The sequence below is a fragment of the Trachemys scripta genome, chromosome 2 (assembly GCF_013100865.1).
Source record: "Trachemys scripta elegans isolate TJP31775 chromosome 2, CAS_Tse_1.0, whole genome shotgun sequence".
NCBI classification, from domain to species: Eukaryota; Metazoa; Chordata; order Testudines; family Emydidae; genus Trachemys; species Trachemys scripta.
Genome location: NC_048299.1, coordinates 115,662,648 through 115,681,053, shown reverse-complemented (window position 1 = coordinate 115,681,053; position 18,406 = coordinate 115,662,648). Strand labels below are relative to the sequence as shown.

The 18,406-nt window shown below is 42.7% G+C and overlaps 1 protein-coding gene across 1 annotated transcript in view; it reads right to left on the bottom strand.

Annotated features, from left to right (window-relative positions):
* Positions 1-18,406, bottom strand: part of ANKS6 (ankyrin repeat and sterile alpha motif domain containing 6) — an 81,671-nt gene that overhangs the window by 30,554 nt on the left and 32,711 nt on the right. The window contains 2 exon segments of the mRNA XM_034761465.1: positions 3,185-3,301; positions 5,408-5,600. Coding sequence (XP_034617356.1) covers positions 3,185-3,301; positions 5,408-5,600 — 310 coding nt within the window.

The following is an 18,406-nucleotide window of genomic DNA, read 5'->3' as shown; positions in this document are numbered from 1 at the left end:
AATACAGAAGCCATAACTGGTTTCCTAACAACCCTCCCCTTTCTCCTGCAGGACAAAGACCTTGATACATGACACAATCTGATTACTGAATTTCAACCTGTGCGCTTGGGTTTCCCTTGCAAGATCTGGATAAATTAAAATTTGGAGGCGTTGATAGCTAAAAATCTTTTTCAAACACACTTTGAACTTTTATCACAATCAGTTAAATATTTAAACTATATCAACAGAGTTCTACAAATAGTCATCTCCATTAATATTAGACTGGACATATTGTCCTAGCTGTTTCTGTAGTTTCATCTCCTCACCTGATTTATACTTTCTTTCTGCCATTCTACCAAAAAAGACAATTTAATTTGAGAAGCTAAAGTAAAATAAGCAACCAAACGGAAAATTATAAAAATGTAAATTATGGAATTACACAATAATAATAATATTATTGTAAAAACATATCCCTTGGAGATCCTATGGACTTACTTTAAATAATGACACTTGCAAGCCTCTCACAAACATTCTTCTCTTTATATTTTCTTCTTCTACTTTTAACTATCTTTTTCTTTTCCCCATTAATACAATCACACGAAAGAGGACTTAAAAGGGGAAGTTGAGAGTAATGAATATAAATCAGGAATTAGGAACTGTAGAAAGTAGATAAGGGAAGCAAAGAGACACAAAGAGAAATATATGGCCAGCAGAATTAAGGACAATAAGGAGTTTTTTAAATATATTAGAAACAAAACAAAAAAAATCCTGACAATGGTATTGGTCAATTACTAGCTGGAAATGGTAGAATTATCAATAAAAATGCAGAAAAGTCAAACATCTTCAGTAAAGATTTCTGTTCTGTATTTGGGGAAAAAATAGATGACATGGTAATGATAACATTCTTTCCATTCCTCTAATATCTCTGGAGGATGTTAAACAAAAGCTACTAAAGTCAGACATTTTTAAATTAGCAGGTCCAGATAACTAAGAGTTTTAAAAGATCTGACTCAGGAGTTTTTTGGACCATTAACATTGATTTTCAAAAAGTCGTAGAGCACTGGGGAAGTTCCAGAAGACTGGAAGAAAGCTAATGTGCAAATTTTTAATATGAATAAATGGGATTTCCTGGGTAATCATAGACTTGTAAACCTGATATCAATCTTGGAAAAGATAAAGGAGCAACTGATATGGGACTCGATTAATAAAGAATTAAAGGAGGATAATGTAATTAATACAAATCAAAATGGCTTTATGGAAAATAGTTCCTGTCAAACTAATGATATCTTTTTGTGATGAGATTACAAGTTTGGTTGATAAAGGTAACAGTGTTGACATGATATACTTAGACTTCTGTATGGCATTTGTCTTGGTACCCAAACAAGATTTTGATGAAAAAAATTGAATGATATAAAATTAACAAGGCCCACATTAAATGGTTTAAAAACTGGCTAACTGATAGCTCTCAAAATTTAACTGTAAACAGAGAAAAATCATCAAGTGGGTGTGTTTCTAGTGGGGTCCTGCAGAGATGAGTTCTTGGTCCTATGCTATTTAACATTTTTGTCAATGACCTGGAAGAAAACATAAAATCATCAGTGATAAAGTTTTCAGATGACACAAAAATTGGAGGAGTGGTAAATAATTAAGATGACAGGTCACTGATAAACAGCAATCCGGATCACTTGGTAAACTGGGCACAAGGAAACAATATGCATGTTAATATGGCCAAATGTAAATGTATTCATCTAGGAACAAAGAATGTAGGCCATACTTAGAGGACAGGGAACTCTATACTGGGAAGCAGTGATTCTGAAAAAGATTTGTGAGTCATCGTGTATAATCAACTGAGCATGAGCTTCTAATACAACATTGTGGCAAAAGAGTTAATGAGATCCTGAGCGGCATAAATGGGAATCTCAAATAAGACTAAAGAGGTTATTTTACTTCTGTGTTTAGCTATGGTGCGACCACTGTTGGAATACAGTGTCCAGTTCTGGTGCTCACAATTCAAGAAGGATGTTGATAAATTGGAGAGGGTTCAGAGAAGAGTCATGGGAATGATTAAAGGATTAGAAAACATGCCTTATAGCTATATCTCAAAGAGCTCAATCTATTTAACTTAACAAAGGCAAGGATAAGGGAGGTCATTTGATTACAGTCTCAAGTATCTACATGGGGAACAAATATTTAATAATGGATTCTTCAGTTTAGCAGACAAAGGTATAACATGATCCAATGGCTAGAAGTTGAAGCTAGAGAAATTCAGACTGGAAATAAGGTGTAAATTTTTGACAGTGAGGGTAATTAATCACTGGAACATTTTACTAAGGGTCACAGTAGATTCACCATCACTGACAATTTTTAAATCTAGGATGGATGTTTTTCTATGTTCTACGAATTATTTTGGGAAAGTTCTATGGCCCTTTGTTATACAAGAGGTCAGACTAGATGCTCACAATGGTACCTTTGGGCCTTAGCAGTTATGAAATCCCTCTTAGCTTTACAAAAACTCAAAATAAAATAAAAGATATCTTGAAGGACTGATTCCTCCTTTAAGTCCCTCTTGGGAGCATCCTTATTTACAAATGAGGGGTGCTTCAAGGTTGTGGACAACTCAGGTAGCAGTCCTCATCTTAATGCATGTCTTCATTAGACACTTTTACCTCAAGTTAATTGACTGCCAATTAATTCAACTTACTTGACATATTTCTAAAAGCTGGTGAGGACATTTCCCACACATTTGATCCATGCTACAAATGTTTGTTCTATACCGTAGGCTGATCCCCAAGATAAAGTCTAGCGTAGACATCCTTAGATCTTTAAAAGCAAAGGGTCAGATTGTGAACACTTACTCACACTGGTCAGCAGTAAAATCTATAGGAGAAGATAAGGTTAATTAGGAACCCCCATTTGTACCTTATATCCCTTTTTTCCTCAGTTCCTTAACTAGTTCTCTCATTTCTCTGAACGATCTCAGTGTAATAGGTGATAAATCCTGAAATATCTGGATTTTGGGGTATCACCGACGATATTGTGCTCTCTAGCCCTTTTTCATCAGAACTTTTTTGTTGATAATAATGTATAATTTTATCAATTATGTCACTGGAGGGAAAGAGGGCTCTGAGGGATCTATCTACTAATACTTCTACTGTGCTCAGATTTAAAGCCCCCTCTCAATGACATTCTGCACAAGAGAGATTACCTTTCTCCAAGTTTTCACAAACTCCTTTTACTCTCACATGGTTTCTTCTTTCATGATTCTCTATGTCAGAGGTTCTCAAACTATGGACAAGTTTTTGGTGGTCCCCCAATTGGTTGCCTAAAAAGAAACCACACAAATTGTTTAAGCACTATGCTCATGATTACTATATTATGGGAATATGTGCAAATCAACTGCCTAATTTTCTTTTGTGTGAAATAAAGAAAATCTTAAATATTGTAACAAGTCCTTTGAATTTATGAATTTTGCTTATCATAAGGCTTCTAAGTGTGTGTGCACTACCACTGAGTAAGCTCAGCACTGCGGCTCTGGCACTGCCATAGGGTTTCTGAACCCTGATGTCACTGGAGGTGAGGAAGCTTACAGTGCCACAGCACTACTGGTGTAGCCAAAGAGCTTTAATCCTCAAGCTCAGAGTAGAGCTTCTGTGAACATGTGTTACTGTAGCACAGAAGCATCAAGTCTGAGATTGTAACACAGTTCCAGGTTTTTGTAAAGGGAGCAGTTTAGATGCCAGATTTGAAGAGTTTCAGCTGGTTCTAAGGCCTTCATGGATGTGATTAACCTGTCAGTCAGTGTTCAGAAAGTGGTCGAGGTCCATTACAGGACAGGGTTGCCAACTTGCTGATTGCAGAAAACCGAACACTCCTGCCCTGCCCCTTACCCTGAGACCCAGCCCCAGCCCCAGCCCTACTCCGAGGCCCAGCCACCACTCACTCCATTCCCCCGTTCCTCCGTTGCTCACTTTCCCTCACTCTTGCTTACTCACTCATTTTCACTGGGTTGGGGTAGAGATATGGGAAGGGGTGAAGGCTCCGGTTGAGGGTGCAGGAGATGGCTCCGGGCAGGGCTGAGAGGTTCGGAGTGCGGAAGGGGGCTCCGCGCTGGGGCAGTGGGCTTGGGATGCAGGAGGGAGCTCTGGGATGAGTCCAAGTGATTCAGAGTGTGGGGGGGGGCTCAGGGCAGGGGTGGGGGCCCTTTCCTCGCCTGCAGGCGCTGCCCCCACAGCTCCCATTGGCTGCAGTTCCCGGGCAATGGGAGCTGCAGAGCCAGAACTCAGGGCAGGGGCTGCGCGCAGAGCCTTCCTGGCCACCCCTGTGCCTAGGAGCCAGAGGACATGTCACCGCTTTCGGGAGCCAAACAGAGCCAGGGCAGGCAGAGAGCCTGCCTTAGCCCCGCTGCACCGAAAACCACACTTTTAACGGTCCAGTCAGTGGTACTGACCGGAGCCACCAGGGTGCCTTTTCGATGGGCGTTAGTAGGTGCCTTTTCGACTGGGCATTAGTAGGTCCTTTCTATAACAGCCAGTCTGCAGTACAAGAACAGTTAGCGAGGAAAATTCTGCTCCCCTTTACGCTAATATAAATTGGAAGTCACTCCACTCCAAAAGTAAATGGAATTAAACCACCAACATAAAATCAGAATATGTGAAAGTAGAATCAGTCCTGAGTTTCTCAAAATGAATAAAGTGCATCAACAGCAATGATATAAAACAGTTAGGGATGTTTTATCTAAAATTCTAAGAGGACTCATATATTAACAATCCAATTTCCAGAAATATCAAAATCAACTATTTTCTATTTTCAATAGCGTAACAGGGTAATTTTTATCAGGACAGTAGCGTAGGGCCAAAATTTCAACTTAAAAAGTTGTAATCTATCTAGGAAAGTCCTAAACATTTTAAACAGTTCTTTAAAACCCCTCACTCTCTCAAAGAATAATAAATCAATAAAATAAATATAATGCACTGCTACAATTAAAGATTATTAGTACCTGCTGACATCATCAATCCAAAATGTCATAACATAATGTAGTGTTTAAATGAATTTGTTAAATAAAAAGAACCATGTCAATTTCAGTTCCATTTGGAACATAATCAAAAAGGCACTTGCTACTGTCAAATTACACTGTGCAAAGTGTAGAAAAGAGGATTCACAGTAGAGGATGTGGGGCAGAGCAGCTCTGCTACATGATTGACCCTGCCCGTCACACACCGAAGAAACCACTCCATGTGGATGGGACTCAAAGGCTTTGAGGGCTGGAGCAGTTGAAGAGTTAAGGAACTGCCAGTCTCAAACGCCTAGAAATAGAATATTTTTAAATTTCTAAAAAGGAAACAAGACTCATTTTTTTCCCCTCATACACAAAACCAGTATCATTATGGCTTCTAAAACTTTGTTTTCTTGACTATAGTGATCTACTCACCTTCATCAGTAATAGTTCCACTGCTGGAGCCACCATTGCTCTTGGCTTGTCTGTGAGATGAAGAGAGAGACGACTCTGCATTGTGAACCTTAGGGGATGGGGATGGAGATGGGGATGGTGTGAGAGTTGGTGATGTGCTTTTAGATGTAGATGAAGTCCCAGATGGAGGTCTTTTGTTCATCTCCAGTTTCTGCTACAGTTAACAATTGAAATGTTTTTGTTAACTAAAACTACCATACCATTAATCATTATAATTAAGGCCCCAATTCAGCAAAGCACTTAAACGGATCTTTAAGATTGTGCTTATGTCCCATTGAAGTCAATGGAGCTACACTGATTCATACCAACTGAAAATTTCACCCCAAAAGGAATGGATATTTGTTAATCTCTCAGGACTGGAATAAAGCAATAATTCCCCACTCCAAACAAAAAGAGTTGTAAATGTTCATTTAAATAACTGTTTATAAAGGATAACATTATCTTAACTTTGGATACAACTTTTTCATTCACAGATTTAACTAAAACACTACTGATTTAAAAACGTAAGTTAGGCCCTGATTCAACAACATACTTAAGCTCATCTGATTGACCATCTGTGACGTTATCTAATTAAAATCTGACCATGCAAATCATTGTTGCTATCACTGTTATACAATTGCAACAAATCTTATACAAAGTGTGATGTATGGCCAGAAAAGGTTAAACATCCTGCAGGATAACTGACCCAGAGTCAACCATAAGCGAGATGTTAGATCAGTATGTAAATGGTAATTAGGACCACTCCATGGTAGATAGACTAGAACTTTGAAATGCAAACCTGTATTGTTAGAAATTAGAGGTGATACTAATTGTATGTATATGCTCATCTCTTTTTTAATGCTAGCGATGTAAACAGACACTTCTTGTCTGTCACTATAGCTGTTGATTCAAAGATCAAAAGGGAATATTAACATTTAGATTAAATTCAGATGAAATGATGTCATTGTTTATATGTCTCTTTAATGTTTGTGATAGACTGCCTAATGGATAAATTGCCTTACATTAATCTATGTGGATAATTACCGGCGATGCTTAGGAAATAGATCTATTCAAAAGTCCCCATAATTGCCTATTGTTCACCAAAGGACTCCGAGCTGTCACAAGAAGGCCTGAAACTGTATAAAGGTGCCTTGGGTCCCAATCCTTTTTATCTCAGATCTGCTTGATGCTTCATGCAGGGGAAGCTTAAGTCATAAGATTGAGATCTCCAGCCTCATCTGGATCACCCTGAATATGGACATTGGACTATAACCTATGGGCTATTTCTGAAAGAACTCTTTGCAACTACAAAGCTCACCATCTCTCCTATGAATCTAATCTCAAGAACTGTACTCATGTCAGTATTATATTGATCTTTTAATCACTACTCTCTTTTTTCTTTTTTTAATGAATTTTAGTTTAGTTAATAAGAATTGGCTGTAAGCATGTATTTGGGTAAGATCTGAAATATTCATTAACCTGGGAGGAAATGTGTCCGATCCTTTGGGATTGGTAGAACTTTCTTATAAGATGAATAAGATTTTCAGTAATGCTCATCATATTTGACTTGGGTTTTTGGGTGGAGGCCTAAGGCTGGGTTGTTTCAAGGGAACTGTGTTGTTGGCTTCTGGGTAACCAGTGAGGTATTATAAAAGCTGTTTTGTGCTGGCTTGGTAAATCTAAGTCTTGGAATATCCACCAGCTTTGGTGATTGTCTGCCCCATTCTTTCCAGTTCACCCTAATTGAGTGACCCTAGTTGGCTCCCCTGGAACCATGGTCACACCATCAATAGGACTTCAGCAAAAGCTTAGAAGTTAGAGATGTGTTTAAGTGCTTTGCTGAACTGGAGCCATGATGTGTGAAGGTTTTCACTACCTCCTTAGTATTTATATGATTATAACACATGGGCAAGTGACAAATTGTTCTGTATATATTCATTTCACATATATTTATTAAATAGATGACAGCATGGAAATGGAAAAATGGCATGGATGATAAATGTGAGCATACATGTTTCTGAACAGACCATGCCAAATAGAGCCATTACATCTCATCTTATAAATTACTCTGAAGCCATGCACCACCTACTTTAAAGTTTGCATTATATATGGGCCCAAGGGGTCCTGATGACTTTCCCCTGGAGTCCTAGATTCACAGCTGTTTTAAGGCCCCTTTATGCTAGTTAGACTGATGCAAAGGGGCTATAAGGCACACATAAGACACTTAAGAACACTCCTGGTACAGGGGGCCTATATACCAGGTGGAAAACTGGTTTTTGCCAATTCTGGGTCACCTCCACAGAAGACACATGCATTCTGGGGGAGGAGGAGGGAGGAAGCATGGGGGCCATGGCTGGGTGTGGTTTTTTTTATCCTAGCGATTCTGTATCTTTGCAGAAGTTCATATGGGTCATTGCTATAGGGCTTCAAGTTAATGAAGCTCTTAGACCACCCTAGCTGAGTCAGCCAGCAGATCTTGGAATTTATGCAGGGACAAATTTCCTCCCTGGTGCTTTGGAAGTTGTATTATTATTTATTAATATTACTAATATTATTACCTCCTTCGTCCTGCATGTCAAACACCCATGACTTACACAGTCTAATACGATATTTGCTTTTTTGCAGCAGCAGCTGCAAGCCCATGTCTAATTTTTTGTCTCATATTGAATCCCCAAATCCCTCTCTGTCATTCTATCCTATTATCTTTCGTTTTGTTCTTCAGAGGTTTCTTTTCTTCAAGTGCATTGTCTGCATTTATCTAAATTAATTACATTCTCAGTGATTTATGCCCAGTTCTCTAATCCTTAGAGAAGGTTATTCTTCAGTTGCTTTCCTTTCTGCGTGTCTTTTCTAATCTCTTCTAGTTTGATACTGCCTGCAAATTTGATCAACGTAAAATCACTACACCTCCTAGACTAGTCATTCTCAGGTTTGGGGCTGTGACCCTCAAGTTGGGCCATGAGTGGTTCTGTGACAGATACAGACTAACTTCATTTTTATAATATGTAAAACTGTCAGAGCCTTTTTTTCCAATCTAGAATGGTTACTTACCCTAAGTAGCTGAGGTTCTTCAAGATATTGACTCTGACAGTAGGGGCAAATGCACTTAATGTGTGCAACAGGGGAATCTTTTGAGAAGCAGTGTCAGTTGGGGCCACGCATGGGTCTGTGTCTCCTCGTTCTCCCATGTGAGGGAACATATGGTGGCGCAGCCGCAACCTTCCCTGAGTTTCCTCCTTGCAATTCAAAGCCCATGTTTGCTGAGGGCTTCAAAAGAGGAGAGTTGTGGATCCCACAATTCCAACAACTCTCAAAGAACTACAGTTACTATAGGGTAAAGTACCATTCTTTATTATTCCAGTGTATCAGTGAGGATCATACTGTAAATGGCTGGCAAGCAGTATCCTTGTCAGATGGTGGGACTGAGGAGTTTCAGCTTCATTAGTCAAATAGTAACGTCAGTACTGCTCCCCCAAACTTAGCAAATGACCTAGCATCTAAGTCCAATGCATAATGTTCAACAAGGTCAGTGGGTTACTCTACATCACTGCCTTGCAGATTTCAGATAGCAATACATTTCAGAAGCAGGTGGAGGATGTTGATTGAGCTCTGGTGGAGTGACCCTTCGCATTCAATAGGTCTAGACCAACCAGCTGGTAACAAAGCGAGATGCTCTGTATTATCCACACAGATATTCTTTGTGATGAGATGGTCTGACTTATGGAATGGCCGTCTATCCCCAGTGTGACAAAGTCAGGCCGGGCAGCTAGGAGAGAGTGGTGGAAGGCAGGTGTATCAGTGATAGAATGGTAAAGGCCCTTTTCCCTATGAGCTGGAAAGAGAATAGCTCAGGTCAGCTAGGGACACCTGAGTCCAATGAATGGCTGCCTGTGACATTTAAAATCCCCTCTTTCTTGTGAGAGAGAAAGAGGAAAGACAAGCTGCAGCAAGGGTAGTAGCAGCAGAGAGAAAAGGCTTCTCCTGGGTGGAAGGCTGCTCTCCTCCCTGTAAGAGCAGCAACCAAGCTAACTGCTGTGTGGGGAACAACTGGCACCCAGAAGCCAGTATAACAGGGCAACAGCCTAGAGGGAGGCAGGGAAAGGCATTCCCTTTTTGTGTTATGAATTTGGTTTTTTTGTTTGGCTGAAGAGTACTGCTTGGGCCTGCCCTGAGACCCAACTTGTAAGTATCAGAAAATAACAACCCCCATGAGGAATAAAAACTTTCTGGAGTGGGACTGATTTACACCAGGTCCCCCCATAGGCAGAGGGGAAATGCTGAGCACGATGAGTGAAGGAGATGCCTCGCTACACCAGAAGTAACCGGGAAAGCATCTGAACAGCATGGTCCCATTGATGTAATAGACTAGGGACCGAATGGCTAGGTAGCAGTTCTGCAGAAAAGGACCTAGGGGTCACAGTGGACGAGAAGCTGGATATGAGTCAACAGTGTGCTCTTGTTGCCAAGAAGGCTAACGGCATTTTGGGCTGTATAAGTAGGGGCATTGCCAGCAGATCAAGGAACGTGATCGTTCCCCTTTATTCGACATTGGTGAGGCCTCATCTGGAATACTGTGTCCAGTTTTGGGCCCCACACTACAAGAAGGATGTGGAAAAATTGGAAAGAGTCCAGTGGAGGGCAACAAAAATGATTAGGGGTCTGGAGCACATGACTTATGAGGAGAGGCTGAGGGAACTGGGATTGTTTAGTCTCCAGAAGAGAAGAATGAGAGGGGATTTGATAGCAGCCTTCAACTACCTGAAGGGGGGTTCCAAAGAGGATGGAGCTCGGCTGTTCTCAGTGGTGCCAGATGACAGAACAAGGAACAATGGTCTCAAATTGCAGTGGGGGAGGTCCAGGTTGGATATTAGGAAACACTATTTCACTAGGAGGGTGGTGAAGCACTGGAATGCGTTACCTAGGGAGGTGGTGGAGTCTCCTTCCTTGGAGGTTTTTAAGGCCTGGCTTGACAAAGCCCTGGCAGGGATGATTTAGTTGGGAATTGGTCCTGCTTTGAGCAGGGGGTTGGACTAGATGACCTTTTGAGGTCCCTTCCAACCCTGATATTCTATGATTCTATGATTCTATACAGTAAGGCTCTGAAAACATCCAGAGTGTGTAACTTCTCTCCCAGTGTACAGTGAGGTTTCAGGAAGAAAACAGGTAAATCAATGTACAGAATCCCATCTCAATCAAAGACCACCATGGAGACAAACCTAGAATGTGGTTTTATCTTGTCCCTGTGAAAAGTCAAATGACTCTGGTGGCAGTAACTCTGAGGTTCATCCTGTGGGCCAGATGGACGTCTACGTGGACGTATATGTCCTGTAAGTCATAAGTCACAAACCAGTCCTTAGCCTTAAGGGATGGAATGATGGATGCTGTCACTCTTGAGAGTAGGTCAGCGTTCACTGCCTCTGTTGGGGCTGGTATTTATGGGGTTTGTCGTAGGGGCTGGGGTACAGATCCCAAGGGATCTTAGCTTGGCCCTTGAGTCCTTAAGTGAATGGCACACTTCATCAGTAAGGTTGCTGAAGAGCTCCAGAACGCTATCCCCTCTATACTCTATGGTGTATTGGACCTCTTTGGGGATACTAGACACTTCAAGCTCATATAATGATTATGGCCATGACCACTGATCTGGCAGCTGCACTGGATGCATTCATAGCCACTTGCAATGCTGTTCTAATGAACTTCTGGCCCTCTTTTATAATCTCCTTCATATAATCTCCTATATACTCCTGTGGGAACTTGGATAGGAAGGGAGTCACTTCCACCCATGTGAGAAAGTTATACTTTTCAAACAGGGCCTGATAGTTCACCATGTGAAGTTGTAATGAGGTCAAGGAGTATGCCTTGTGTCCGAAGAAGTCCAGTTTCTTAGTGTCCTTGTCCTTCAGAATGCCCTTTCTAGATCTGGACTTCTCTTGCACTGCCAACACCACCAGGGACCCCAGGTATGGATGCGTATAGAAGTATTCAAAGCCCTATTGTGATATTTGATATTCTTTTCCACCTGTTTGGATGTGGCAGAAAGTCTGCCGAAGTCCCTTCACCAGCTTGAATATACCCTTGCTGAGGGAAAGGGTGATATTGACCAGTGTCATAGAGTTTAAGATGTCAATGAGCTTGTGGGACTTTTCCTGTATCACTGTGGTTTCAATGCCCAGGTTCTCTATGGTCAGGGGATCATGGAATACCCTGAAATCATCAGTCACTGAAGTGGACACCAGTGTCACTGCCTTGTCTGACTCCTTGTGTAAGGTTTAGGGTTCCTGTAGTCCCTCTGTTGTTGGTTACGGTTGATCCCAGACTCACTCTGGTGTAGGAGGCCTCATTAACAATATCACTAGTGAGTGAGAACTTCTTCACTTTTTTGAAGGGTGGAAAGGGGATCTCCTCCAGGACATGTCTGACAATCATTCCCAGTAAGACCAAAATGGCCAGGGTGGCATATTATATGGATACTGGTCCGGCTGCAGTTGGTCAGTCTACTGCCATTCACATCTGGCTTGAGGCAGAGCCTTAACCTCTGGTCTCCTTCTGGGGTCACTTCCTGATTCCATATTTGACGCTGGCAAAAATTAATATCTTGACAAAGGGAATGAGGAATATAACTCCTCAAACGGTGGTGTTGTGGGAAGTACAGCCCCAGTACCGATGATGTTTGTGTCACCAGGGTCTCAATGTGTAGCAGGCCTCGGGAGGTGATGTTGATTCCTCCAGTGTCATGAATCTTGAGGCTGTGATTGACTTGGTCACTGGTCCCAATGTCATCTTCAGTGTCATCACTCCTGCACAGCACTTGTGGTCTGGCCTGCATCCCCTGCCCTGAGAGTGGTAAAATACTTTGAGTAGTTTTGTTTGGGATGCTTCCTTCAGGAAGAACCAGCCTGATGTTTGGAGCAATCTTTATATTATGTACTGGCTTGTCTCTTGGGTGATACAGGGTGAAGTGTGGAGAGGGATAGCTCAGTGGTTTGAGCATTGGTCTGCTAAACCCAGGGTTGTGAGTTCAATCCTTGAGGGGGCCGCTTACAGATCTGGGGCAAAAATCTGTCTTGAGCTTTTGCGAACAGGGGCTGCTAACAGGGAGTTTCGCAAGAGAGTTCTCCAGGTGAAGGAGGAGCAAATATAGGACCCTTGGGGTAAGTGACTGTGTGTTTGTCTGTGTTTGGGGGTTACTTGCTGTGTGCTGAGCTTGTGTTTGTCAGTCTGTTTGTTTGGTTGTTTGTTTGAAGGACCGTGTGCTGTGGCTGGCAGTTGGAAGCTGTGAGCTTCAAAGGAAGGTCTGAAGGCTAGAAGCCTCTGGTAATTGGCTGAGCCTTAATCAGTGGGCGGGGCATTCACCCAGGCCAGGGCTTTATAAAGCAGCGCACAAGCAACCAGGGAGCTTTTGCGACCAGGGGCTGCTAACAGGGAGTTTCGCAAGGGAGTTAGGAAGGGAGCGCGGGTCCCTTGCCGGTTCTATCTTAAACCCTTTATTCCCCTTAAAACCTATAGCCCAAACTACATTCAAAACTTCTTGCTTTAAACAACCCCTTCATTAACTAGGAGAAAATGCAGGCAGAAGCCCAGCTGCAGAGTGGGGGCTATCCAGTTTATTGCACTGAGTGTAGCATGTACGGTATGATTACCTGTCCCGTGGGCGGGTGGCGTATGTGTGCATTCGGTGCAAGGAGCTCCTGGCCCTCAGAGACCACGTACGGACTCTGGAGCCAAGGGTGGCGGAACTGGAGGAGCTAAGGGAGGCAGAGAGGTATGTTGATGAGGCTTTCCGGGACACTGTAGAATTGTCCCACCTCCGGTCTGACAGCCCCTGCGCTGTTGAGGAGAATGAAAGGCCCAGGGAATCAGAGCAGTCAACGGGAGCAGAGGGAAACCTTCCCATAGTTGGGACCCTCCTTCCAGACGGTGCTGGGGTTGCCTCTCGCACTGAGGTTACCTCTCCGGGGGAGGGAAGTCCAGTTGCTAGGAAAAGGCAGGTATTAGTATTGGGAGATTCGATCACTAGAAACGTAGATAGCTAGGTTTGTGATGACCAGGAGAACCGTATGGTGACTTGCCTGCCTGGTGCGAAGGTTGCGGATCTCTCGAGGCATCTAGACAGACTTATGTGTAGTGCTGGGAAGGAGCCGGTGGTCGTGGTACATGTAGGTACCAATGACATAGGGAAGGGTAGGAGAGATGTCCTGGAGGCCAAATTTACGCTGCTAGGGAAGAGACTGAAATCCAGGACCTCTATGGTGGCATTCTCAGAAATGCTCCCAGTTCCACACACAGGTAGGCAGGCAGAGCTTCAGAGTCTCAATGCGTGGATGAGACAATGGTGTAGAGAGGAGGGGTTTACATTCATTAGGAACTGGGGAAACTTCTGGAATGGGGGGAGCCTATACAGGAAGGATGGGCTCCACCTAAACCAAAGTGGAACCAGACTGCTGGCACTAAACATTAAAAAGGTTGTAGAGCGGTTTTTAAACTAGGAGATGGGGGAAAGCCGACTGCTGCAGAGGAGCATGTGGCTCAGACAGAGACTTCTCTTAGGGGAGAGTCTAATGATAGAGAATCTCCAGGTTATAGTCAGGTGGAGAGGATGGAAGAGGATAAAGTAGGGGCCAGATCAGATGATAAACATTCACATAAAAAAGAATCTGATACATCAGAAAAGGGCAGACAAATAAACAGTGACAAGTTTTTAAAGTGCTTGTATACAAATGCTAGAAGTCTAAATAATAAGATGGGTGAATTAGAGTGCCTTGTGATAAAGGAGGATATTGATATAATAGGCATCACAGAAACCTGGTGGACTGAGAGTAATCAATGGGACACAATCATTCCGGAGTACAAAATATATCGGAAGGACAGAACGGGTCGTGCAGGGGGGGGAGTGGCACTATATGTGAAAGAAAATGTACAGTCAAATGAAGTAAAAATCTTAAGCGAATCCGCATGTTCCATAGAATCTCTATGGATAGAAATTCCATGCTAATAAGAATATAACATTAGGGATCTATTATTGACCATCTGACCAGGACGGTGATAGTGATGATGAAATGCTAAGGGAAATTAGAGAGGCTATCAAAATTAAGAACTCAATAATAGTGGGGGATTTCAATTATCCCCATATTGACTGGGAACATTTCACTTCAGGACGAAATGCAGAGATAAAATTTCTCGATACTTTAAATGACTGCTTCATGGAGCAGCTGGTACGGGAACCCACAAGGGGAGAGGCAACTCTAGATTTAGTCCTGAGTGGAGCGCAGGAGCTGGTCCAAGAGGTAACTATAGCAGGACTGCTTGGAAATAGTGACCATAATACAATAGCGTTCAACATCCCTGTGGTGGGAAGACCATCTCAACAGCCCAACACTGGCATTTAATTTCAAAAGGGGGAACTATGCAAAAATGAGGGGGTTAGTTAAACAGAAGTTAAAAGGTACAGTGACTGAAGTGAAATCCCTGCAAGCTGCATGGGCGCTTTTTAAAGACACCATAATAGAGGCCCAACTTCAATGTATACCCCAAATTAAGAAACACGGTAAAAGAACTAAAAGAGAGCCACCGTGGCTTAACAACCATGTAAAAGAAGCAGTGAGAAATAAAAAGACTTCCTTTAAAAAGTGGAAGTCAAATCCTAGTGACACAAATAGAAAGGAGCATAAACGCTGCCAAATTAAGTGGAAGAATGTAATAAGAAAAGCCAAAGAGGAGTTTGAAGAACGGCTAGCCAAAAACTCCAAAGGTAATAACAAAATGTTTTTTAAGTACATCAGAAGCAGGAAGCCTGCTAAACAACCAGTAGGGCCCCTGGATGATTGAGATACAAAAGGAGCGCTTAAAGACGATAAAGTCATTGCGGAGAAACTAAATGGATTCTTTGCTTCAGCCTTCACGGCTGAGGATGTTAGGGAGATTCCCAAACCTGAGCTGGCTTTTGTAGGTGACAAATCTGAGGAACTGTCACGGATTGAAGTGTCACGAGAGGAGGTTTTGGAATTAATTGATAAACTTAACATTAACAAGTCACCGGGACCAGATGGCATTCACCCAAGAGTTCTGAAAGAACTCAAATGTGAAGTTGCGGAACTGTTAACTAAGGTTTGTAACCTGTCCTTTAAATCGGCTTCCGTACCCAATGACTGGAAGTTAGCTAATGTAACGCCAATATTTAAAAAGGGCTCTAGCGGTGATCCCGGCAATTACAGACCGGTAAGTCTAACATCTGTACCAGGCAAATTAGTCGAAACAATAGTTAAGAATAAAATTGTCAGACACATAGAAAAACATAAATTGTTGAGCAATAGTCAACATGGTTTCTGTAAAGGGAAATCGTATCTTACTAATCTATTAGAATTCTTTGAAGGGGTCAACAAACATGTTGACAAGGGGGATCCAGTGGACATAGTGTATTTAGATTTCCAGAAAGCCTTTGACAAGGTCCCTCACCAAAGGCTCTTATGTAAATTAAGCTGCCATGGGATAAAAGGGAAGGTCCTTTCATGGATTGAGAACTGGTTAAAAGAGAGGGAACAAAGGGTAGGAATAAATGGTAAATTCTCAGAATGGAGAGGGGTAACTAGTGGTGTTCCCCAAGGGTCAGTCCTCGGACCGATCCTATTCAACTTATTCATAAATGATCTGGAGAAAGGGGTAAACAGTGAGGTGGCAAAGTTTGCAGATGATACTAAACTGCTCAAGATAGTTAAGACCAAAGCAGACTGTGAAGAACTTCAAAAAGATCTCACAAAACTAACTGATTGGGCAACAAAATGGCAAATGAAATTTAATGTGGATAAATGTAAAGTAATGCACATTGGAAAAAATAGCCCCAACTATACATACAATATGATGGGGGCTAATTTAGCTACAACAAGTCAGGAAAAAGATCTTGGAGTCATTGTGGATAGTTCTCTGAAAATGTCCATGCAGTGTGCAGAGGCGGTAAAAAAAGCAAACAGGATGTTAGGAATCATTAAAAAGGGGATAGAGAATAAGACTGAGAATATATTATTGCCTTTATATAAATCTATGGTACGCCCTCATCTCGAATACTGTGTACAGATGTGGTCTCCTCATCTCAAAAAAGATATACTGGCACTAGAAAAGGTTCAGAAAAGGGCAACTAAAATGATTAAGGGTTTGGAACGGGACCCATATGAGGAGAGATTAAAGAGGCTAGGACTCTTCAGCTTGGAAAAGAGGAGACTAAGGGGGGATATGATAGAGGTATATAAAATCATGAGTGATGTGGAGAAAGTGGATAAGGAAAAGTTATTTACTTATTCCCAAAATACAAGAACTAGGGGTCATCAAATGAAATTAATAGGCAGCAGGTTTAAAACAAATACAAGGAAGTTCTTCTTCACGCAGCGCACAGTCAACTTGTGGAACTCCTTACCTGAGAAGGTTGTGAAGGCTAGGACTATAACAGAGTTTAAAAGAGAACTGGTTAAATTCATGGTGGTTAAGTCCATTAATGGCTATTAGCCAGGACGGGTAAGGAATGGTGTCCCTAGCCTCCATCTGTCAGAGGATGGAGATGGATGGCAGGAGAGAGATCACTTGATCATTGCCTGTTAGGTTCACTCCCTCTGGGGCACCTGGCATTGGCCACTGTCGGTAGACAGGATACTGGGCTAGATGGACCTTTGGTCTGACCCGGTACGGCCTTTCTTATGTTCTTATGTGGGGAGCTTAGGTGCTGGATCCACTGGTACCAGGGTTGATGCCAAGGTTGCCAGTGTTGAGATTGCTGGTATGAAGGTTGGTGGAATTGAGGCCATTGGCAGGGGTAGCCAGTGACAGTGTTCTCAGCACCTTCTTGGATGTCTTCTTCTCACTACGGGATCCCAGAGCATGGTGCCTGCTTGAGGGGGCACCAAGTGACTTCCTCAGTTCTGGCTTTGCAGTTACTGCCTCCGGATCCAAAGGGACCCTCTTTGTCTCAAGCTATAACTTTTGGAGAAATCCAACGTCCCTTGACTTACGGGTCCTCAAGGAGACAGACCAGCAAACCAAGCATCAGTGCCAGGCTTAAGAGGCATCAAGAGTGTCCACCAGTCTGGGGGATGAGGCCATAGTAGGATGGACAAGGTTTGAATCCAAACAGTTTAGAGTCCAGAAGGTGGTTGGTGCAAAATGCCTCACCCCACTGGACAAGGAGGTAGTTGGATTAATTTAGATTTATTTTTTAATGCCAATAGCAGTGAAATATAGATAGGGCCCTACCAAATTCACAATTTTGGTCAATTTCATGATCATAGGATTTTAAAAAATAGTAAATTTCATGATTTTATATATTTAAATCTAAAATTTCACTGTTGTAACTGTAGGGGGTCCTAACCCAAAATAAGGTTGTGGGAAGGTCACAAGATTATTGTAGAGGGGTCGTAGTACTGCCACCCTTACAGCTGGTGGTGGCGCTGCTTTCAGAGCTGGGCCACCGGAGAGCGGTGGGCTGCTGGCCAGGAGCCCAGCTCTGAAGGCAGCACCATTGCCAGCAGCAGCGCAGAAGTAAGGATAGCATGGTATAGTATTGCTATCCTTACTTCTGTGCTGCTGCCTTCAGAGCTGGGCCATTGACCGCCAGCAGCAGTCACTCTCCAGCCACCCAGCTGTGAAGGTAGTGGCAAAGAAGGGTGGCATGGTATGGTATTGCCACCCTTACTTCTTCACTGCTTCTGGCGGGGCACTGCCTTCAGAGCTGGGTGCCTGGCCAGCAGCTGCTGTTCTCTGGCCACCCAGATCTGAAGGCAGTGCAGAAGTAATGGTGGCAATATGGCGACTCCCGTACAGTAAACTTGCAATCCCCTCCTCCCCCCACAACCTCCTTTGGGGTCGCAACCCCCAGTTTGAGAAACGCTTATCTCCCCCAATGAAATCTGAATAGTATAGGGTAAAAGTACCCAAAAGACCAGATTTCACGGCGGAGACTAGATTTCACAGTCCGTGACACGTTTTTCACAGCCATGAATTTGG